Source organism: Suricata suricatta, chromosome 16 (assembly GCF_006229205.1).
Source record: "Suricata suricatta isolate VVHF042 chromosome 16, meerkat_22Aug2017_6uvM2_HiC, whole genome shotgun sequence".
NCBI lineage: Eukaryota > Metazoa > Chordata > Mammalia > Carnivora > Herpestidae > Suricata > Suricata suricatta.
The window spans coordinates 52,078,488-52,102,056 of NC_043715.1; the positions used below are offsets into that span (position 1 = coordinate 52,078,488).

General features: G+C 57.1%; 1 protein-coding gene across 1 annotated transcript in view; it reads right to left on the reverse strand.

Moving 5' to 3' along the window:
* Positions 1-23,199, reverse strand: part of LRRC4B (leucine rich repeat containing 4B) — a 24,145-nt gene extending 946 nt beyond the window's left edge. The window contains exons 1-4 of the mRNA XM_029924357.1: positions 23,030-23,199; positions 22,564-22,681; positions 20,270-20,601; positions 2-1,107 (exon numbers count right to left, since the gene is read on the reverse strand). Coding sequence (XP_029780217.1) covers positions 2-1,107; positions 20,270-20,566 — 1,403 coding nt within the window. The 5' untranslated portion in view covers positions 20,567-20,601; positions 22,564-22,681; positions 23,030-23,199. The remainder of the gene's footprint in view (position 1; positions 1,108-20,269; positions 20,602-22,563; positions 22,682-23,029) is intronic.
* Between the last annotated feature and the right edge of the window lie 370 nt (positions 23,200-23,569).

Sequence of the window (23,569 nt, forward strand, 5' to 3'; positions counted from 1 at the left end):
GCCCCCGCCGCCGCCGCCGCCGGCTGCCACGGGGTCCACGGCCGAGACGTTGAGCGTGGCGGAGGCCGTGGTGTTGCCGGCCGAGTTCGTCACCATGCACGTGTACTGGCCCGTGTCCTGCACAGTGACGTTGGTGAAGTTGAGCGTGCCGTCGTGCAAGACGGAGATGCGCACGCGGTAAGAGCCGTGCGTCATGAGGGTGCCGTTGGGCGTCAGCCAGTTGACGGATGTCATGGAGGTGCCCGTGCGACACTTGAGCTCGGCGGCCATGCCCTCAGTGACATTGAGGTCCGTGGGCGGCTCCACGATGACCGGCGCGTAGCAGGTGAAGTGCGACTGGTCCAGCTCGCCGATGTAGCGCCCCTTGAGGCCGGCGGGCGCGTGGCAGCGGGCGCAGCACGTCGTGTTACTGGGCACTGTCTCCTTGAGCCACCAGCTCAGCCACAGCACGTCGCAGTTGCAGTGCCACGGGTTATGGTTGAGGTGGACGCGCTCCAGGCGGTGCAGGGGCGTGAAGAGGTCGTGGGGCAGCGACATCAGGTTGTTGTGGGACAGGTTGAGCTCCTCCAGCGACTTGAGGTCGTCGAAGGCGTTGCGCTCGATGGTGGCCACCTGGGCGTGCATGAGCCACAGCTTGCGCAGGCTCGTGAGGCCCTGGAAGGAGCCCGGGCGGATCAGGTCCAGCCGGTTGCCGGACAGCTCGAGCTCCTCCAGGCGCACCAGGGCCGTCAGGTTGGGGATGTCCTTGAGGTTGCACATGCCCAGGTTGAGGTAGCGCAGGTTGACCAGGCCCTCGAAGGCCGCCTCCGAGATGTACTCCAGCCGCTTGAGCTCGCCCAGGTCGAGGCGGCGCAGGGAGGGCACGCGGTTGAAGGCGTACGAGGGGATGCTCTCGATGGGGTTGTTGCGCAGCCAGAGCTCACGCAGCTTGGACAGGTACTCGAAGGCCTGCGTGGGCACCGTGGTCAGCCGGTTGTCGAACAGCTCCAGGGTGTTGAGGCTGGGCAGCCCGTTGAAGGCGCCCACTTCGATCTTGCGCACCAGGTTCTTGCTCAGCTGCAGGATCTCCAGGTGCCGCAGGTGCTTGAACGTGTCTGTCCGGATCACCTGCAACGGAGGAGGGGAGACACGGGTCAACTAGGGCCGCTGGGAATGCGGGAAAGCAAGCCTGCGCTCGGGGCTCGCCCCACCCCTTTTCGCCCCGCCCCCTTCCCCGCCCCCTTTGCTGGTGGGAGGGTAAGACCGGAAGACCACCCTTGGGAAAACTGATTCTTTCCGCGAAGGCTAGACGTCCCTCTTCTACACCACCAGACCCTTGCACACCCGAATCTTTTTTCCGCAGGAGAGAGGAGAGCCGCTGTCCATCCAACGTTCTGTGACGGACGCTCACAGCATCTGTGTTCATTACAGCCTAATCTGAAACGACCCCAGTGTCTGTCAACCCATGAGGGACACACGCTGTGTGTCTGTCTGCACGGTGGAACACGATTATCCCGACACACCGCCAACCTCGTGGGCCGGCATCGCATTGAGCAAAAGAAGCCAGGCCACAAAAAGCGCGTGTGGTAGGGTCCCGTCCCTTCCACGTTGTGCCTGTGCAAAGCGGCCGTCTCTGAGTGTGTGTGGGGGCCGGCCAGGCAGGGAAGGGGCCTGAGAGAACTTTCTGGGGTGATGGCAGTGTTCCCAGTTGGGGCGGTGGCTACATGGATGAATCAGACAGGCAGACCTCCCCACACTGTTCACCTAAAACAGGGGCGGTTCATTATATGTAAATTACACGTCAGTATGTAAATTACACCTCAATAAACAAAGGATTAAAAATACTTACACCACCAGTTAACACGCATTGAGCCCTTCTTTGGCACCGGACACCATTCTAAATGCTTCATGGGCAACAACTCATTTAATCCGCCAAACTGTCCTACGAGATGGGTACTTACTCAGTATCTGCAACTGTGAAATCCATCAAGCTGTGAAATCCAGGGATTGCTCATAACTTTGGCACCGAATGCCACTGGGTGGTAGGGCCCGATCAGAACCCAGGGGAGGCTATTTAAAGCTTTTATTGATCCTACTCATGTGACTATTCAAACACTTCACTCTGGAAATATCCCCACACTTGATAAAGTTTAGAGGAATCAGGAGGTGCTATTAAATATATGCTGTACATTAGTACCTCACCTTTCTTTTCTTTCTTTCTTTCTTTTTTTTTTTTTAAAGATTTTTTTAATGTTTGAGAGAGAGGGAGGGAGAGACAGAATCCCAAGCAGGCTCCACACTGTCAATGTAGAGCCCGATGTGGGGCTCAAACCCACAACTGTGAGATCATGACCTGAGCTGAGATCCAAGAGTCAGACGTCCAACTGACGGAGCCTCCCAGGCGCCCCAGTACCTCACCTTGCTAACATCATGTCCCAAAACACATCTGGGCTCAAGGGTTCCACTTGGGGGTTTATGAATTATCTCCATCTTAGCAGGAGGCAGAGAGAGGTGCAGTGACTGACCCAAGGTCACACAGGAGGAGATGATGGACCTGGGATCGGACTGAGGCTGTCTGCCTCCAAAGTCCCAGCTCTTAACCCCTGAACTTGGCTGCCCCCTCTCAGGCTGAGGCTGAGGGGCCACAGGAAGGGCAGTGCTGGGCGGGGCATGGGAGGCAGAATCTTACCTGATGCTCCTTCAGAGTCACGGTGCCCGGTACACCGAGACCACGCAGCCATCAGATGGCTTTCTGAAGCCCAGTTAAAGCCTTGGAGGGACGCTTGCATTGTAATCTAAGGGGAAACGGAGACCTCCAGGCAGCATACTCTGCAGTCACAACTTCGTAGGGTTCTAGTGTAAAGATTTCATTTTGGGGGGGCCCCTGGGATGCTTAGTTCATTACACGTCTGACTCTTGATTTCGGCTCAGGTGATATCATGGTTTGTAAGATCCAGCCCTGAGTCAGCGCAGAGCCTGCCTGTCATTCTCCCTCTCCCTCTCTCTCTGTGCCTTCCATGCTTGTGCTCTCTCTCTTTCTCAAAAAAAAATGAACTTCAATAGATAGATAGATAGGGATTTTATTTTTACGAAATCTCTATGTCCAATGTGAGGCTCGAACTCACAGCCCTGAGATCAAGAGTTGCATGTTCCACCATCGACTAAGCCAGCCAGGCGCCCTGTGACTTGGTAGAATTTTAAAAAGAAGTGGAAGAATTAAGTATCTATGCACCGAGAAAAGACTGTCAGGATCTACTCCAAGCTCTTCTTGGTAGTGAACTCCAGCTATTGGGGATTATGGGAAATTTTTACTCTTTCTATATATTTAAACATTTTTTTAAATGTTTATTTATTTTTGAAAGAGAGACAGAAAGAGACAGAGCATGAGCCGGGGAGGGGAGGAGAGAGACAGACAGACAGAATCAGAAGCAGGCTCCAGGCTCTGAGCTGTCAGCACAGAGCCCAATGTGGGGCTTAATCATGGGCTGAAGTCGGACATTCAAACAACTGAGCCACCCTTACGCCCTTCTTTCCATATCTTTTTAATGAACAAAAATTACTTTTATATTAAGTAGGAAAACACTTGAAAAAGTTTTTCTTAAATCTGAGAGGCAGCCAGTTTAAGGAACAGTAATACATTCCCGGTATTGTCATAATCATAAAATGACAACAGCCACTACGTATGCCAGTGCTGTGCTACAGAAATGCACTGAGGTCTACATTGTTACTTTTGAATTTCCTAGAAGCCACATGAAAGAAACAAACAAACCCCAAACAGGTGAAATTAATTTAAAAAATATATTTATTTAAGCCAGTGTATCCAAAATTTTATGATTTCAACACGTCATTGAAAGGGGAACTTACGAAGGACGTATGTTACACTCTCTGCACCAAGTCTCTGAAATTCCATGCGTGGCTTGTAGCCCACGGGCTCAGTGGCCCCACGTGACCAGTGTGGCCCTCGAGTTGGGCTCTGCCGATATACCGGGCGCCTCTCTGACTCCTCCATGCTTTGTGAATACACTGAGTTTTCTCCTCTCGCAGCTTTATGAACTAGGGCTGTTAGTGCGCATTTCTGAAAGTGCCTGGAGGAAGCCAGGCTGGGACCCCATCTTTTGTAACATCTGGGCCCTTACCATTGGTCAGATGTAGGTGTGGCCGTAAACACGGAGCCCGGTTCATGACCCTGGACATCAGACTCTTGATTTCGGCTCAGGTCATGATCTCCTTCCTGGTTCATGGGATTGAGCCCCATGCCAAGCTCTGTGTTGTCAGCCCAGAGCCTGCTTGGGATTCTCTCTCCCTGTCTCTCTCTGCCCCTCCCCCACTCACTCTGTCTTTCCCAAACTAAGTACATCAACTTAAAAAAAAAAAAAGACCCAGTGTCCCCCTTCCAGTGGCATCGATCGGCTTGGCATGAGCTCCCCTTCCTCTTCCAGGGTCGCCCCCTCCTCCCTGTCCTGCTCTTAGCAAGTTCCAGAACACAGTCCCCGGGACTCTGCACTTGCTGTTCCCTCTGCCAGGAAGACCCTCCCTACTTATTTTCCTGGCCGTCTGCCATCTGCCCTTCGGCACCCAGTTCCTGTGTCACACGCCCCCAGCCCCTGGCACAGCTGTCCCTATGCCCTTGTCACCCACCCAAGTCCGGGCCCCTCCAGGGGTCACTGCCGCAGGGCTTGGAGCACAACGCTGTCTTGGGGGCCCTTTCTGATCAGAACCGAGGTCCAGTCCCTTCAAAGAAACCAGATTCCCCAGGAAAACCACCCCAGGCACCTGGCCTGCGCAAGGTGGTCTTTGTGGCCTCAGGGCTAAAGGGACAGATGACAAAATACATCTGGGCTATTAAAACTTTGCGATCCTCAGATCACTCGAATGGTTTCCAGGAACAGTGGGATGGAGTCTGGGTGGTGGAGGAAATGTACAGCTCAGAGTCGGGACCAGGAAGGGATTGACCCCTCTACCACGCATGCGCTACAGTCTCCTGAGGGTCTCCAGGGATGTTAGGTAGAACAATTTCCATCTGCCAACCCCCTCATCCTCTGCTGATAAAAGTAATATACATTCATCTTAGGAAAAAGTGTAAGAAGACAAGAGAAGTCAGCCACGGGACATCGACTTATGTTAACTTACGTGAACGATTTCATATATATCCTTTCAGTCCTTATGCATACAATGCAGGGGTATCTCTTTTCATCTTTTTAAAAAATATTTTACAAATTTCACTGACATAAGATCCTCCCCTTTGGGGCGCCTGGGTGGCTCAGTCCGCTGAGCCTCTGACTCTTGATTTCGGCTCAGGTCAGGATCTCATGGTTCATGGGATTGAGCCCTGTGTCAGGTTCTGTGCTGACCACTCAGAGCTTGCTTGCACGCGCGCTCTCTCTCAAAATAAATAAATAAACTTAAAAAAATATATATATACATACCTTGGCCCTGAATTTCCCCTTAATAATATTACACCGTATTTCCCCATATCGTGATATATACTTTGAAACAAGTTTCATGGCTATCCAAAATTCTTTCCCAGGGTTATACCTCCTTTGGGACATTGAGATGGAATCGCCAGGGTCAATTATTTATTTTCCTTAATACACTTCTGCCTCCTCTAATTTCCTGCAGTGAACGTAGCTAACTTCTAGAATGGGACAAAACCTCAGGGAATGCTAGCGCATGAAGGAGTCTCGTCTAAAGCACGCTGGTGGGCGATGGGCCCTCGGGAAATTCTGCCAGCTGCCAGGGCACCTGCAGGACCTCCAGAGGGAAGGGGCAGAGCGTGCTGGCCTGGGGTCTCTGCAGGCGGCGGGCAGTGTGGCCGTGCCTGAGCCCGAGACTGGGGGCAGCCCCAGGACCCTGAGAGGCCCTGGGGACAGGCTCCCACGGCCACATGGGCCACTGCACCCTGGTCTCCTCCTCTGGGGGAGCAAGCGGGACAGCCTGGCCGGCTGGTCCCAGTACGTGCCCTGGGGTGCTACTCGGGATGGTGCTACTTCCGGATCAAACAGGAGCCGGGGGGTCCCTTCTGGAGGTGCACTGCGTTTCTCCTCCCTCCTGCCAGGGTCCCAGCTCTCACTCAGTGGTATCCCCCAGTCCCCCTTCCTGGTCCAAGGTGGGTCTGCAGCCTCAGACCCCACCCCACCTGTGGCCTCACCCATGGGTCGTCTAGTAAGCCTGTGGTTCTACTCCTTTGGAAGGTCTCACAGCCACAGCCCATCTCCATTGCTACACCCACGACCCTCCTCTGGAGCCCTCCGTGGCTCCCCAGTGCTCTCAGAGAAGATTCAACCTGCATCAGAAGCCCTGCTTGGCCTGGCGTCTGCCGGCCTCTCCCCTCCCCTCTGCGTGCCCATCCCCCCCACCGCCCTAGCCATCCTCACTCCTGTGACCTTTCGGCCAATGACAACTGGTGTGGAGCTATCACACCAGGTCCTCCACTTCTACATGTGCTGTTCCCTCTTCTCAGGCTGCCCTCCCCTTTTCTTCCTTCGGCTTGGAAAATTCCTGCTCATCCCCTCGGATCCAGCCCAAATGTCTCATTCATTACTCATTCATTCATTCATTCATTCATTCATCCATTGCTTTTTATTTCGTGGGGATAAAGCAGTTCTGAAGGAGCAGAAGAGGAGGGGCCATTCCCCGTGAAAGGGCATCGCGATGTCCACCTCACAAGGCTGTCCTGAAGACTCGGGGGAGTCGCTGACATTTGCTCGGCCCAGGGCCTGGCACTGCAGGTGCTCGCGAGCCCCGGTGACAAATGCCAGGTGCTGGGCCGGGCGTTCTCCATTCAAGTCGGCTGTCCCCCTGGCAGCCCCTCAAGGCGGCTGTTGTTGGGCCTGCTCGTCAGAGAAGGAACCTGCTTAGTCAAGTCACACAACGAGGAAGCAGCAGAGTTGGGGTTTGAACCTGGAGGCAGGCGCTCAGTGAGGTCTGGTGGCTCAGTAGGGCTGCCTGCTGTGCCCACTGGGGAGCGCACAAGTGAGACATCTCCCCAGTCCTTAGCAGAGAGGGACCCCCTAGTCTGTCCACAACAGGCATCTCAGCAGAGTCTGAGGCTCTTCCTGCTCCGCGTGCTTTGTCTCAGTTGGGTTGGGAAGGGGGTGCATGGGGGGAGATGAGGGGCATTTCCAAGGGGGGATCCCCCCAACCACTTTACTAATGCGCTTGAGAACGAAGCAGGACGGGGGTGGCACTGCCAAGGAGCCTGGTTTTATCCAAGATGTGCTGTAGGGACGCTTTAAATAGTGAGCGCTTTTTATTTTTACCAGGATTCCACAGTTCTCGCTTCTCCGCAGGAGGCCTGGGGAGCAGCCTGGTGGGGAGGTGCTGGGCCTGGGTTTGAATCCTGGCTTTGCTGCCACGGACCAGCGGTGTGACCTTGGGAACGTATTCTGCTGTCTCTGAACCCTCTTTCCTCACAGGTACTGCACGATTACTGCGAGGCTTGGACACGATCGTGAGTGCTTGGAGTAGGGCAAGCATGCAGGAATATATATATTTAAAATAGTTGATTCAGCAAATAATGATCATGAACATTTGTCCCATCTCTGGGCCTCCGGTTTCTTCCTCGGCGTCTTTTCTCTACCTGGACTAACATGCAGTTCAGACACCGCCACATCCCTGCTAATAGTGCTCCCAGGGCCCCCTGTCACCCCCAACCTGGGGTCCAAGGCTCTGCAGGACTGCCGCAGTGCCTCTCCTCTACCCCAGCCATACGGAGGTGTATGGTTGCATAAGCTCACCTCCGCCCTTGCCCCGAGGCCGTGCCCTCCGCCTGGAATGCTGTCCTCCTCATTCTCTGGGTTACCCTCCTCCAGGAAGCCCTCCTTGTTCCCACGCTCACTAAGGTGTCAAACACAGTCTCTTATCACACCAGTTTGACAAGTCCTTCTCCTTGGCTAGGCTATGAGTGAATGAGTAGAGAGTCCATCTGGAGGGTTTCTGCATTCCCTGTCCCCAGTTCAAGGCCTAGTTCATGGCTGACTTCAGCCAAGTGTGTTGAGTGAATGGCCCAGGACGGACAAGGCTCCGGTTTGGAGAGCACCCAGTTATGCCAGTCGATGTGGGCCAGCACACCTTTTGCCCTGGGTGACAATGCCAACATGCTGAAACCCTCAGTGACAGAACTTGGGAGCTGAAAGAGCACTGGTGTTCTGGTTCTGACTTACTCTCTTTTTGGTTAGAATGTGCCATCTTATATGATTTTATCCTTTCTGATCTGCTGTTTTAGGTGTGTCTTTTGGATTTTTTTTTAAGTTTATTTACTTATTTTGAGAGAGAGAGAGAGAGAGAGAGCAAGAGCGAGCGCACACTGGAGGGGCAAAGAGAGAGGGAGAGAGAGAGGTAATCACAAGCAGGCTCCACACCATCAGCATGGAGACTGATGCAGGGCTTGAACTCATGGATGGTGAGATCATGGCCTGAGCTGAAATTGAGAGTTGGATACTTAACCAACTGAGCCACCTGGGTGCCCCTGGATTTTGCTTTTAACACAGTCTGAAAATTGTTGTCTGAAGTTTAGTCCATTTACATTTATTGTAATTACTAATACATTTGGAATTACTCTTACTGTTACTTTGTGCTCATTGTTTGTCCTGATTTTTTACAGCCTATTCTTTCTCTTTTCCTGTCATCTTTTTCATTAATTTTCTTCTTATTCAATTTCCCCATCTACTATTTTAGAATTTATATATTTTCTTTTTCTCTTTGTTTAGAGGTTACCCTTAAAATTTAACACACATAAAGTCAGCCCGTTCTTCTCTTCTCCTCTCAAACAGTACAAGGCTGATCCCATCCTGACTCTGAAATAAAATGCCATCCTGGGCAGGCTCCCAATAAGGCAGTAGGGAAAAGCCGTGATTTGTTAAGTGCCTATTATGTACCAGACCCTGTATTAAATGCTCTGAGGTGGTGATCTCATTTAGTCCTTGTGGAAATCCTGTCACATCAGCCACACGACCCTGCCTCCTCTCTGATTTGATGGTTTACCGCTAAGGAAACAGAGATTCAGAGAGGAAAACTTATCTGCCTTCAGTCTCACAGATCCAAAGTGGCGGAACCAAGACTCAGAGTCTGCTTTTCCTCAGTCTGAATAAATACGAAGTCTCCGTCCGTCTGCCCATCCTAAGCCAAGAGGGTTGTGCTCTCTGTTGGTTTCAATGCATTTTGAGCCATGGAGCCTGTTCACGACTCAGCCATGACCCACGTGTTGATTTGCTCATTTGACAGATATTCTTTGAGTGCCTGCTATGTGTCAAGTATCTTGCTGGGCTCTGGGAGTCCAGCCGTGGACAAGAAAGACGCAGCCCTGACTTTCCGGAGCCTGACCTCGAGAGGGGAGGACACCAAACATAATAATTATGCAAATGATCATTTAAATGGCAATGGTGTAAACAGATCGTGGGTGCTGCCCTGGCTGCAGGGGGAGGGGCAGGTGTGGGTCGCTCTACAGTGCAGCTTGAGCCCCCTCCTCACCCGGAGCCGATGATCTTCAAACGTGGGTCACAATTGGGACCACTGACACAGAGTAGGATGGACAAGGTGGGGACGGGTTCCAGGAGTGGGGGATCCCCCCGGCCTCCCAGCCTGACATTTGGTCTGGCGGGAGGCTGATGTTCTGCTGCGCTGCAGCGGAGGTTGTCTGGGGTCTGGCTTCTGACAGCCACCTAATAGCCAGTCCTCTCGTCCCCTCGCTTCTTCAGCCCATGGCTGCTGAGCCCTCCTCCCCCTGTGGCCGGCTCTGTGCTCACTGTCAAGGGCAAGGGCATGTGGCCCCATCAACGACCACTCCCAATCCCGGTGGTGGGGGCCTCTCCTCTTTGATCTTGGAGCTTGGTCACTAGGTAAACATTACTAACACTGAAAAAAAAATCCCACCGTGTTCTGTTGGGGTTTTTAAGAAAATAAACGGTCAAGAATTCCTTTAAAAATTTAACTGTGGTGGGAGATGATTAAGTGAATTGTTCATCTTAACACTATTAAGATAAATTGTTCTAATATGTTTTGAATGTACGGAACTGATAACAAAGCTTAGCAGCTGGCTGTCTTGGCTAGCGGGTGCTAGCGTTCTGCATTTACTGTTTTAAAAACACTTTTCTGTACCAAGCGCTTCTATGGTGACTTTTCTTGGTTCCTCCTTCCCTGAGACCAGGGCCTCGGGCCTTCTCAGTGCGGATTTCCCTGGGCGCTGGGGCACGGCAGGAGCCTGGCAGGCTTGGGTCTAGACTCAGCCTCCCCGGGCCTCAGCGTCCTCCTCCGTAGAATGGGTGCAGGGCCGTGAGGACTAAGTGAGGACAAGCCCGTGTCACAGCAACGCCGCCCAGCTCAGGGGCAGGGGACCACTTAGAACACAGCATCTCCCTCTTCAGTGAAACCCAGAAATGTCGTTTCTGCCGCTATTATTATCTTGCCCAACGACAGGTTCTAAACTTGTCCCTGTTAGAAGGTGCCGGGCCGTGCTGGCACTGACCTCTACTGGCAGGAGCCGTGTTGAGTGAGGGCATCTGGAACCAATGTGTCCGCCTCCATAGCCATCCCCCGCCCAGCCCCCTTCCCCAGGCTGACCCGCAAGGGCGGTGGGTGGGGACGGGCTCTGGCCAGAGCTCGGTGGCCCCCCGCTATCTACCTCAGAGGAGAGAGCTCAAACCCGGGGTGTCTCAGCACCCCAGATGACCGCTGTGCTCAGAAAGGCTTGTCTGGTCCCTGCCCCAAGCCGACCAGCCCTAGAGCCTGGCGGTTCAAGTGCTGGGGTCAGACAGCCGGAGTCCTGACTCGAACTGCCTCTCTACCACTTCCGGGACTTGGGTGAATTTTAATTTTTATTATTATTTTTTAAAGTTTATTTATCTATTTATTTTGAGAGAGAGAGCGAGAGGGAGAGCGCAAGTGGGGGAGGAGCAGAGACAGAGGGAGAGCACAGAGTCTGCCACAGGGCTCGAACTCACAAACCCTGAGATCATAACCTGAGCTGACGTCAGACACTCAACTGACTGAGCCCCCGTTGGGTGTATTTTAGACCTCTTGGGGCCTGCGGCTCTGTCTGTGCGATGGGGATTATAAAATCTACTCCTTAGGATTGGTGTGGGGATTAAATGCCTTTCCACACACGGGGGCGGGGCTTAGTGCCTTCGAGGTTCAGCGCACCCTCCGTGTCTGCCCCTGCCACTTTCCTCCTTGTCCACACCTGAGTTCATGTCGTCCCCTCCCGGAACCACCCCAGCCTCTGCACCTGGTCGGGGCCCAAGTCACTCAAGGCTCCCTAACAAACAAAAAACAGGCTTTCTCCTTGCTAAGGTGTCCTGACCACCCCTGCCCGTGAGAAGTCCCCCACTCAGACGCCAGCTCCGTGCACGCGTGTGTGTGACTGCCCGTCCACACTCACTGGGCCATTCCCCTCCCTCATCTTCTTCCACTCATCCACCAAGGAGTTGCCTTCTCGGGCCTGCTCCTCCCCTCTGCGCCCCTGCCCCCACCCCAGACAGGCTTCTGAACCTGGGTCTAGAATATGCCCTGGGAAGGGCGGGTAAGATCTCTGTTGGGACTAAGTGCGCCCCAGCTTTGCCTAAGGCGGTGTGGGTGGGTGGGGTCAGGTGAAGACCGGGGCGGGGGTCAAACAACTCCTTCCCAGCGAGGCTCCCTGGCCCCCTGGCTTCCCTCTCTGCATCCAGCTGTGCAAAGGTCCTGCAGCAGAGCCTGGCGCATAGTAGTTGCTCAATAAAGAAACTGGGGTGTGAGCTGGGTGCTGCGGACGGACAGGCCGGAGCCCGTCAGACACAGGAGGCCCAAGTGGTTCTGGGAGTGGCTTGGAGCCTGCTTCCACGGGAGGAGACCCCCCACCCCTCACGGTGTGGTGAGGATGAAACTATCAGTGTCTGGGGGCCTGGAGGAAGTGTGCCTGGCCCCAGGCAAGTGTGGGATGGGACTTAGCCCTTCAGAGGCCATGTGTGTTTTTGGAAGGGCTGGAAGGGCAGGGCTGGGTGGTGACTGGGCCCAGCTGCTCCCCCCCCCCCCCCCACCGTGTGGTGTGGCTGGGACAGGGACAGGGGGCCTTGCGAAGGGTTTTCGCTGCAGGGGGGGCACTGCTCGTCTTCCAGTCCAGGGGTGACATGGACACTGTCACTGGGGCAGGGCGGGGCAGGCGACAGTGGACGGGAGACAGGGAGGAAGCTGGGGCAGGTGTCCTGATGCGCAAGGACAAGGCCAGAGCGGGGCCTGGCTTTGTGGACAGCGTCACTCAGTTCTGTGACTGAACCAGCAGGACCACACAGAGCCCAGACAGCTGTGAATTAGGAAGCATCAGGAATTAGTGTTGGAAAAATCAAATTCTGCAGCCAGTCTGCCTGGGCTGAGTCCTGACTGTGGCCTCCTGCACAAGGGGCCCACTTCCTCTGGCACAGTCGCACTGGTCCATGAGATGGGGGAGAGCAGGACTGACGGGGCAGTTGTGGAAAGAGCTTGGAGCCTCGCTGGGGGCCGCATACACCCCCACTTCTACCCTCCCGGGCAGGAGGCGGGCTCGGAGAGACAGCCTAAGTAACAGAGGGGGGGGCGTGGGTCTCCTGTCTCTCAGACCTCAGTCTACTCAACTGAAAAATGAGGATCCCCACCTGTCCCTCTCCTGGGGCTCTCATCGGGCTCAGAGGCCACACTGCTCTGCAAGATGGCAAGACGCCCTCTGATTGGTTCCTGAGATGGTTGTGTTTGGGGCCGCGGTGACATGAACAAGTGCGATCAATAAATTTGGGGTGCTTGACCTGACTGGGGGTTCAGGGACAGCGCCTCTGAGGTCCAGTCAAGAAAGACGAGGGTGACCGTGACAAAGGTCTCTCTGTCAATGCTTACCAGAGCTGCTGAGCTCCTGGCCCATCACCGGGGACCCCCCCAAGTCCTCATGAGCAAATGCACTGCCCCCACGTGATGCCGTGTCCCCAGGGCATTTGGGAGCGCCTAGAATTCAGTGGCGATCAGTCCATGCTTGTCCAAAGAATGAAAGTGTTTGAAAGGACTGTTATTATCCCCATTTCACAGATGACAAAACTGAGTTTTGACAGTTTTAACAATATGCCCGAAGAAGATCTGTGAGTCAAGCCTCAACTGTCCCCCACAATCATTTAGCGCTGGTGCTAAGCAGATGCAGGGGAGAGTGGAAGAGCATTCCAGAAAGTGGGAACATCTAGTGTGAAGGGGCGCCGGGAAGCAGGAGGCCGGAGGCAGGGCCATGTGCTGAAGGTGCTGTATCAGTCAGGAAAGGTCACAGGAGGACCACCTCGGGGACTGAGCTCCATGGCCTCGGACTCCGCCACCTGTGACGTGTGGCGGGAGCGGCCCTTCCGGAGGCGGCTCCCGACAGTCCCAGTCCTGCTCCGGCCCGGACCGCGCCCGTCTCCACGACATGAACGGGGAGGGGGGATTCCGCTACCCCCGCTCCGGCTGGAAAGACTGTAAATCAAAGTCAGGCGGAGTAAGGACCCCAGAGCTGGAAATGGTCCAAATGCCCATCGATAAGAAATGGATCAAGAGATTGCGGTAACTTCATCGGACAGAATATTATCCAACAATAAAGAAGGGGAAGGGGGGCAGTGCCGAGGCTCCAGGGAATGACAAGGAGGAGACCAGGCGGCCAAGGGGCACAGACAGAAGCTGGGGGCGGGGGGCAGCAGTGTAGACGGGACGGACAATGTAGACGCACTATTCTGTCGGTGAGAAGTCAGGGGAGGGGCTGTCTCATTTTCCAACCATCAGACGGGACAAGTGTCCAGTCCTTGTGGGAAGGAGGAGCCCTGGGGAAGGAAGACACGCCCAGTCCCCCGCAGACTTTGGTTTCTGGTCCCTTCTCCGGGGCCAGGCCAGCGAATCCCACTGCAGACTGTCACCTTCAGCGTATATACCATTTTGTCCATACTACATTTAAGTAGAATTTTTCTTGATAACAAAAAGCACCAGGTGCCCTCACTGAAGAAAACTGAGTGGCTGAAGAAAGTGAGAGAAGAAATGCAACGACCCCCTGTAACAGCAGTGGGGTAGGAAAGGCGCTATCGACGTTTCTGGGTGGTCCCTGCGTTCTGGTTTTGCTTTCAGGGCAGTTTTATTACTTTATTATTATTTTTTAGTTTATTCATTTGTTTTTGAGAAAAAGAGAGAGAGCACAGCAGGGGAGGGCCAGAGAGAGAGGGAGACACAGACTCCGCAGCAGGCTCCAGGCTCCTAGCTGTCAGCGCAGGACGCTGACGCGGGGCTCAAACTCACGAACCCTCAAGACCATGAGCTGAGCCGAAGTCGGACGCTTGGTCGACTGAGCTACCCAGGCGCCCCTCCTTTCAGGGCGCCTTTAAAACACAAACTGGACATCCGCTTGCATCCTTTGAAAGCTCAGTGTTACATTCTAAGCATTTCCCTGTGTCATTTGGTTTTCTTGGAAACTGTTTTAAATAGCCACGGAGCACTGTGTAGTGAGAATGGGAGCACTGTGTAGTGAGGATGGGAGCACTGTGTAGTGAGGATGGGAGCACTGTGTAGTGAGGATGCGGCCGGTTCACTTGACCAACGCCCTGACACCTAACCGAGGCGGCCTCTCTTCTGCACTTTGGCCCTAGGCCATCCTTCGCCCTCCCTCTGGGGCACCTCTGAGCGTGTCTTTCAGGCGGGTGGATGGGTTTCTTAGGCCAGAGGCACACGTCCTTGCTGAGCGCCTTCACACACTGCCCACGAGACCTCCTGGTGGACCCCGAGGGACCCTGGTTAAGTACGCGCATGACCTCTCACCCAGAGAGCCCCCCAGAGATGTTACCACGTGGCTCCCGAAGGGGTCCAGAGGGAGATTTCGTGGTGGGGGCAGCTCCAAGCCTCTTGGGCGTCTGTCCTGACTCGGGGGTGGGGGCAGGAGGCGGGGGGCACCCACGACGGAGTGGACACATGCACGCACGCGCGCACACCCTGATGTGGACGGCTCTTAAAACCCCTGGCTGAGTGAAAACAGTGAGACAAAGAAAGCCATCTATAATGCAGCCTCATTTACATAAATTAAGCACATGCACACCATAAGCATTTTGCAAGAACACACACAAGCAGAAAGACCCACGGTGAACACATCAGGACGGCCGGCTCTGGGAAGGAGGAGGCAGATGAGGAGCAGGCCCGCCCCGGGGGGTGGGGACTGTGTGGGCTCCCTGGGGCATGTGGCCTGAGCGGCATCAGGGCTGTCAGGGCTGAGGGTGCGGGGGAAGGGGCATCTCTAGGCCTCTGTCTAGAAGGTAACTCCACAGGCTCAGGGCTTGCGCGTCCCTGTCCGGTCTCAGAAATGATGAGGGGGCCCACAGAAGGCTGCTGATATTTAAAAAATTATTTTGCCCGAGAAGGGCATTAAAACAACCATTTCCACCACGTGCTGGCCCTGTCACGTCCCTGCAGGGCGTTCGAACCCTCTCCAGAGGCGGGCGCCACTGTTTTAGAGAGAGGCCGCTGCCGGCGCTCAGTGCACTTGGGGTCTCCCCGTGCCGGGGCTCGTGGGGGAGGTGACGGAACCTCAGGGCTGCTCCCCAGTTCTTGTAGGTGCTGCAGGGACACACACACACACACACACACACACACACACACACACACAGCCAAGTCCCCTAGGCAGGGGCTCGGGAGCCGGCCTTCCATTCATAGACCAGTATCTGCGATGCACCTGCTGTGTCCCGGGCTCTGTTCTCGGTGCTGGGGGTCCAGCGGGGAGTGGGGTGAAGTCCCTCCCCACGAGAGTGATCATCTGTGCAGAGCCAGACGACAAGCAGGTGACCATGGACAGGACAGGGGTCCCTCAGATCCCCAGAAGTCAGGCCATTCCTATGGGACTTTGATGGCAGAGTGTGCGTGCGCCGCGTGTGTGCACATGTGTGCGTGAGCGTGTGCATGCGCCACCCCGCGTGTTTCAGGAAGAACCGGTCACAGGACACACAGGCCTTGTGGGGCAGCGCCTCTCTGATCTTCCCTCTGACCCTGAGATCCTACTTCTAGGAATTTCTCCCAAGGGCGGAATTGGGGAAGTTCCCAAGACTGAGCTCGGGGGCTGCTGACCGCAGTGCTGTCTGTAGCTGTGAAAACACTGGCGAGAAGGGACTCGCTGGGTAACGGCGCCGCCGAATCCTACGCGGTGGTTAACATTGATATTTGGACGAGCGTCCGTGTCAGGGAGAAAGACGTTCCTGTTATGCTCTCGGGCATCAAAAGTCAGCTGCAAACTGGTATAGCACGGTGTGATCTCATTTTTTTCTCAGAAAAGTAAAAGAGAAAAAAAAAAAAGCCAGAAATCCGCTTCCCAACCCCGCCTCCGGGGCACCGGCCTGAAAGACGCTCAGTGCTACTGGGAGTTACCTGTGCGTGTCCATTACGCTTGGCTTTTGTCCCTGTGTTTTTACTTAGGTATATATTCTAGGTTTTCTAAATTAATTTGCATTCATTCTGAAATAAATAATTTAAAAGTCCATTTGCATAGGCACAGAAAAGAGCCAGGAAGGTTTTAAACAAAATGTAAACAGTAGTTATTTATATCAAGGTGGTGGGACTAGGGGTGATTTTTGTTTCATTTTTAAAAATCTGGATAATGAAAAAGTTACTTTCTTGGGGCCCCTGGGAGGCTCAGTAGGTTAAGTGTCTGACTCTTGACTTGGGCTCAGGTCATGATCTCACGGTTTGCGGGATCGAGCCCCGTGTCGGGCTATGCGCTGGCAGCGCGGAGCCTGCTTGGGATTCTCTCTCTCTTTCTCCTCTCCTGTGCTCGCGTGCTCTCTCTCAAAATAAATAAATAAACTTGTTTTTTTTAAGTTACACTCTCCAGCTCCTCCGCTGGCTCCCTCGGCCACCCCGCGTCCCGCCACGTGCAAGGCATCCACGAAGGGAGGCCAGTTTGGCTGAACATTCACAAGCACCTGCTCTCGTGGGCACACACTCTCCATCCCCGGGGGAACGTGCAGTTTGAGGGGGCCAGTGGCCTCTGGGGTGGGGGTGCCAGAACCCCCAGGGACGAGACATGCGCCCTTTTGTGTGTGCTTAGCACTGCCACGCTGTGTGGCTGCAGCAGACCCACGCGTGACTTATCAGTTCGCCTACGCCCACGGGGCTCAAGTGCACACCCTGATAGGGATGTGGGTCACACGTCTGGAGGCCAGTGGCCCCGGGAGATGGGGGGACAGATACAAGCGGGCCCAGGCAAAGGGGCCAGCTCAACCCTAAAAGAGAGTCACCCTTTCTTACTTCTTCCCACACCCGCTCTGCTGGAAAATCCTGGTGTCTCCGCCTTCAAAACACACCCAGAATCGGCCCACTTCTCGCCACCTCCACCACAACCAGCCTGGTCCCAGCCGAGCCCCCTGCATTTCTCACCCAAACTCTGTACCACGAGGAAACAGCAGATCCAGGATGCAAACCCAGGCCCCCTGGCGCAGGATCCACATGCCACACGGCCTCCCCGGGAGACCCAAGTCAGCAGCGGTCTGCCCTCTGCTCAGAGCTTCCCCTGGCTCCTGGCTCATCGGAAGAAAAGCCCAAGTCCTCACCATGAGGCCACGAGGCCCTGCAGGATCTGTGCTCACCTCCTACCCTCTCTCCTGGCTCACTGTGTTCCAGTCATACCTGTTTGTTGCTGATCCTTCCACACACCAGGCAGGCTCCTACCCCAGGGCCTTTGCACTTGTGGTCCCCCTTGCCTGGAATGCCCTTCCACAAGACTCTACCTTCATGTCCTCCAAACGTTTGCTCAAATGTCACCTTCTCCATGAGGCCACCCAGACCTCGTGGCTTTAAAGCTGCAGCCAGCCACCCCTCCTCCTGCACCCACCGCCCCCAACCCCCATCTAGTTCCTTTTCCCACAGCCCTCAGCATGTTTAACCCATGCTATTTACTTACATACCATGTCTAGGTCTAGAATGCGGGCTCGGGGGTGGGGCGGGGCAGGGCGGGCTGTCTGTTTTGCTCACGGATGTATCCAGAGTGGCTAGACCACGCCTCCCACACAGAAGACGACCAAGAGATATTTAGCAAACAGAGTGTCCAGGGCAAGGGCAGGGGTGTCTGGAGGGGGAGTCCTTGGGGCCCAGACTGGAAGATGGGGAAGGGAGGCTCACCTGGGGGACCCAGGGGGCAAAGAGAAACATAGTCGGGCGGAGGGGCGAAAATGGGAGGGCAAGTGGTGGCGGCTGCAGGGGCCAGCAGGCCGGGCCCAGCTGTGCAGGAGTCGGCTGTCACAAAAGACAGGCTGGATTTCATTCCCACTTCAGTGGGTTTCAGGCAGAGGCGAGCACCCCTCGGCAGCCTCTGGGAGGACGGACTGGGCCTGGGGGTAGGGGCTGGCGGGGCTGGGGGAGCGCTGCTCCGGCCATCCTGCACCTGCGCACGCAGCCACAGGTCTGTGGGCGGAGCCCCGCTTTCGGCAGGTGCTCGGCAGATGTTTGCCGCACTCGATTGTGCGTGGAGCTCCCCGAGGAGAAAATGGTCCGGTTCTACTGAAGGGACATTGCTGGGGCCTTGGGCTGCCGCTCGGGTGGGCGGACTCAGTGGCCTCTCAGCCCAGATGGACTCCCTGATGGGCTAATATCTCCCCTTTCGGCTTCCATCCCCTCCCCCCCCCACCTCCGTGTGGCTGTCCCAGCCTCACTCTCCAGCCATCCCGCCATCCCGTTTGTTAATGTCTCTTCCCTTCTTTATACGAAAGAGGAGGACCCTGACCTTCTCTCTCAATCCCTAAATCGGGGCGGCTCGGAGCTGGTGGCGACAACACGTGTAGAACGTCACATGGGGTAAAGGGAGGCGGGAGGCGGAGTCCAGGGAACACAAGCGGCTAGGGTGAGAAAGAAGTGAGGGTGTCGCCCCCTTGCAGGTCCGCAGGGACTCCAGCGCACTGCACTGGAATAGGAGGACATGGTCGGACCCCAACTCTGGGTTACCGTCCTTGCCCTGGGGCCACCCAGGACCACCTCCTTGACTTGGGCAGCCTGCCCTATGCACTGGGCCCCGGAAAGGTCCCCTCTCTCTTCTGCAGAGGGGAGCCCTGGCCCCAGGCTGTCTGGGACAGTGAGATGGGCACCACTGACCCCTTCTCCTCCCAGGGACAGACCAGGAAGTGCCATGGAGGAGGGAACCGGTAGCTCCTACATCACACGGCACACGGGAGCCCTCTTCTCTCCTAGCTTTATGCACTGGGGTCGGGAAAGACACGCATGGTGCGAGGTACTGACCCGCGCCTTTAAAATGGTGGGTTTTGGGCGCTGGTGTGGCTCTGTCGGTCGGTTAGGCATCTGGCCTCTGCTCCTGATCTCATGGTTCGTGGGTTCGAGTCCTGTGCTGGGCTCTGTGCTGACAGCCCAGAGCCTGGAGCCTGCTTTGGATTCTCTCTCTCTTTCTCTCTCTCTCTGCCCCTCCCTCACCTGCACTCTGTCTCTCTCTCTCAAAAATAAATAAACATTTAAAACAAAACATAAAACGGCGGTTCTCCACTAGGGTGAGCCCCCCCAATATCTGGCAACCTCTGCAGACATCTGGGCACTGGGGGCGCGGCGTTACTGCCCAGCCCTACAGCACGCAGGAGGCCCCACAACCAGAGATGATCGGGCCCCAAATGCCAGCAGAGCAGAGACTCTGGGTGAAAACAGCACAGGTCTGGCCTCGAAGCGTTATTTGTAGCCCGTCTTAGCACAGTCCCGGTTAATAAGATGGCACCTGCCCCATCCGGGCACCAGCCACGTGCCCACAGGGGACGAGGCATGTGGGAGTGCTTCGGTCTCCAAATGTGACGCCACCTCTGGGCCCCACACTGCACGGCAAAGGAGTGCTCGCCAGGTGCCAGAAGATTCTAAGTCCTTGACAAGTCTGAAACCCATCAGCCCTCAGCCCACCCCTTGGGGCAGAGGGCCTCAGCATGCCCATTTTGCAGACCAAGAAACTGAGGTGCAGAGTCCTGCCGCATGAGCCCAAGGCCAAGCATGCACAGAGAGCACGGGGCCTCAGCAAGCATCGCTCTGCACACCTGTGACTCCAGGGTCAGGCTGGGGGCTCGCCTGTCCTGTGCTGCCAGAGGCGGCAGGTGGCCGTGCGCCCGAGCCCCAACACGCTGGCACGGAGACGCAGCCTCTCAGGGAGAACCCAGGAGGCCTTAGCTCAAGTTAACAGGTGGCAGACGGTGTCTCCTAAGTGCCACGGGGTGGCCGGGAAGAGCTGGAGGGGACACCCAGAAGGCCTCCGCCCGCTGGAGCAGCAGGAACCGGCCACCGCGCCGCAGCTGCACGTCCCGGCCCGCCCGCCGCAGCGGCCACGGGCCCAGCTCACCTGGATACCGTTCTCCTGCAGGTTCAGGTACCGCGTGTTGACAGGGATGCTGGCGGGGACCTCGGCCAGCTCTCTCCGCGTGCAGATCACCCGGCTGGCCTGGTTGCTGCAGGAGCAGGCCGCGGGGCAGGAGGTGGCCGGCGGGGAGCCCCCTCCGGCGGCCAGGGTCATGGCCACGCCGCCCCCGCCGGCCCCCAGGGGTGGGGAGAAGAGCCAGAGGAAGAGCAGGGCCCCATGGGGCCAGGACATCCTACCGGGCGGCAGTGGGGGGCACGGGGAGCTGCGGGCGCACGCCATCCTCAATGCTCATGCTCCGCGTGGGCGCCGGGGGGCTGTGGGGGGAAAGAAGGAGAGGCTCAGTGAGGAACAGGGACCCGCGTATGGCCCACTGCTTCCCACCCCCCAGGCAGCTCTCTTCCACAGCTGCCACCATCACCTCCCTGCTCTACTCAGAACCCCAGACCAGGGCCTCCCCCAGCTCCATGGGGGGCTGACCCTCACCCTGAGGGAGGCAGAGAATGGTGCCAGTCCTGCCCTCCCTGCGCTCTCATGTCCTTCCCTGACCGGAAGATTATACCCATTTTGCAGAACCAACAACCGAGGCAGGGGTGAGGTGGGGAGAGAAGAGCTGCCCAAGGCACTTGACCAGTAACAGAGAAGTCATATCCAAACCCTGGTTCTAGGCACAGTTTCAGAAATGTAGACAAAGAGTCAGAGATGGAGGGAGAGGAAGAGAGACAAACAAGACGGAGTGACAGAGCAAGGGGCCAATGCCGGGTCTGGAGGTCTGGGTGGCGGTCTGGAGTCTGGGTTCTGTCACAGCGGCCATCCAGGCCCCCTGGCCGCCTATGACTTCCTGTCCCCTCACCACACTCCCTGCCCAGACCTTTGCAGAGGGGCCAGGTGCCCAGCACCAAACGGCCTCCACCCTGGGCCTGCCATTCCTCAGTCTCCGGTCACCCCGTCGGGGGCCAGGGCGGGGTGGGGGTGGGGGCTCACAGCAGCCAGAGAGACTTGAGTTAGACTCAGAGGAGGGACTTGAAGTAGGTAAGGTGCCAGACAGGGCACCTGTTGAGGTGAAGTGTGGGCAGGAGAGGCTGGGAGCAGACTGGAGAAGGCAAAGGGGAGGTGGGGGCCGCGGGGGCCGCAGGATGGCAGATGCCCAGGGCCAAGGTGGCACCTGGTGGCTCCGTGCCAGCAGCCGCCTGGAATGGTGTTGGGACAGTAGGCGGGGAAGGGGCTGGGGACCAGAGACCCTGTGCCCGAGCTCTGGGTGGGCAGTGGGCAGGGTGGGGTCAGGGCACCACAGAGGCGGGTGGGCTAGTCATAACACAGCAACGGTGAGAACAGCCTTCTGGGCAAGCCCCGTCTACGGCCCAGACTATGCGCACACGGTGTTCTCACGGAAGCCTCCCAGGAGCCGTAGGAGGAAGCTGTTAGGACGCCCAATCTGCAGATGAGGACACTGAGGCTCCAGAGGGGGACGGCGTGTCCCAGCGTGGAGCGTGGAGCAGGCCAGCGAGTGGTGGAGGGGCCGGTGGCCCTGGGTTTGCCTTCCCTTCCGCGCAGCCTCTGGAGCACATGCAAGTGCACCCCCATCAGCAGGCCGGGCCGCGGGCGCCCCTGCCAGCGAGGGGGAGGTGGAAGCGGTCTGCACAAACACGGGCACACCCGCAGACGGGCCGACTCTCAGACCCACGGACGCAGGGCCACCGCCCCCAGCCCCCATGTGCGCACACTCCCTTCCTCCTGCAGTTTCCAAGAGCATTTTAACTCCAGCGCAAATGCATGTGCGTAGCCTGTGTGCCTAGATGTGTGTGTGAGAGCCAGAGCTAGACAGACAGAGGAAGAGACAGAGAGACAGAGAAAGACAGAGGGACAGAGAGGGGGAGGGGGAGGTTCTGTGTCTGTATCCTGGACTCGTTTTTCCACCTGGCGGGCTGGGGGCCGTGTGCGCCTCTATCTGTGAGTCATGTGAGTGCAGTGTGTGACAGGGCGGTCTCCGCTGGCCCTTGTCCTGCACCCCCCATCCCCTTCCCCACCTCCTAAGACTGGCGATGACCCAGCCCACACCCTCGAGGCCAGGGGCCAGAAACTGCGGCTGCCGCACCCGCCCGGGGCCAGGCCTGCGGCCACGTCTCTACCTCCGCATCTGTCCCCATCTCTCCTGCAGCTGCCCGCATCCCTCCCCCATCACAGCTTCTGCGGTGGTGGCTGGACCTCCCGCCCCTTCCCTCCTTTGCCCTCAGCCAGCTCCGTCCTTGTCCCCCCCAACCACAGTGAGGGACACTCACCCCGGTGGCTCCGCTTCCGCTGGGCCTCTCCCTGGGCCCCAGGCCCCCCCCTCCACATGCCTCCAGCCGGCGGGGGGCTCTGCCTCCCCAGTTCTCCAGGGCTTCCTTCGAGGTGGTGCTGGGGGGGGCGCAGGGGCTTCTTGGGTCTCCCCGCGCCCCCCCCTCCTCGCTGGTCGCCCTTCCCGCCCCGGGGAGGCCCGTCTAGGCCACTGCAGCAGTCTCCTCCCCCCCTCCCTGCTGGCCTCCTCTCGCTTCCTACCCCCACCCCCACCGCTACCTCCGCTCTCCTCCCCCCACCGGCTGCTTTGCTCTCCCCCCACTGACCCCGGCCCCCTTCTCCTCTCTCCCAGCCCCCTGGCCTTGTCGCTCCCCAGCCCCAGCCCCCTCCTCCGGGCTCCCCCTCACTGTCTCGCCTCCCTCGGGAAGACCAGGCCCCCTCTCTCCTTCTCCTCCATCTCCTCCTCACTCTTGCTCAGTCCCCATCACCCTCTCCACAGGTTGGGGAGCCCGTCTGGGTCAGATTCTCTGTCTGTCTGTCCGTCTGTCTCGGTCTCTCTCGGCCAGGCTCTGTCTGTCTCTCTCTTTCTCCGCGATTACAATTTCTAGTCACACGGCAGTGCAGAGCCAAGCTGTGCCTCAGCTCCCTCCCTCCCCACCCCCTCCCTCCTTCTTTCTCTCCTTCTGAACGGGGAGGGCGCCTCTCCTCCCTCCTCCTCGGCCCCCCTTTCCCTGCACCGGGAGGCCTCCCCCTCCCCCGCTAATCAAAGGCTCCGTTATCTAATTAACCCATTGGTTCTGGGCGGCAGGGGAAGAAGGTGGGGGGGAGAGCTGGGGAGGAAGGTTGACGGCCAGGCTGCCCTGGGAGGGGGGGGGCGTGTGGGCTGTGCCAAGCCCGGCCTCGTGGCACAGACTGGCTGCAAAACCAGGCTGGGCCACGGCTGACCCCACCCCCCCACCACTGGCCACAGCCACCCCTCCTGCACCTGTCCCCCAGCCCAGCCCTGGC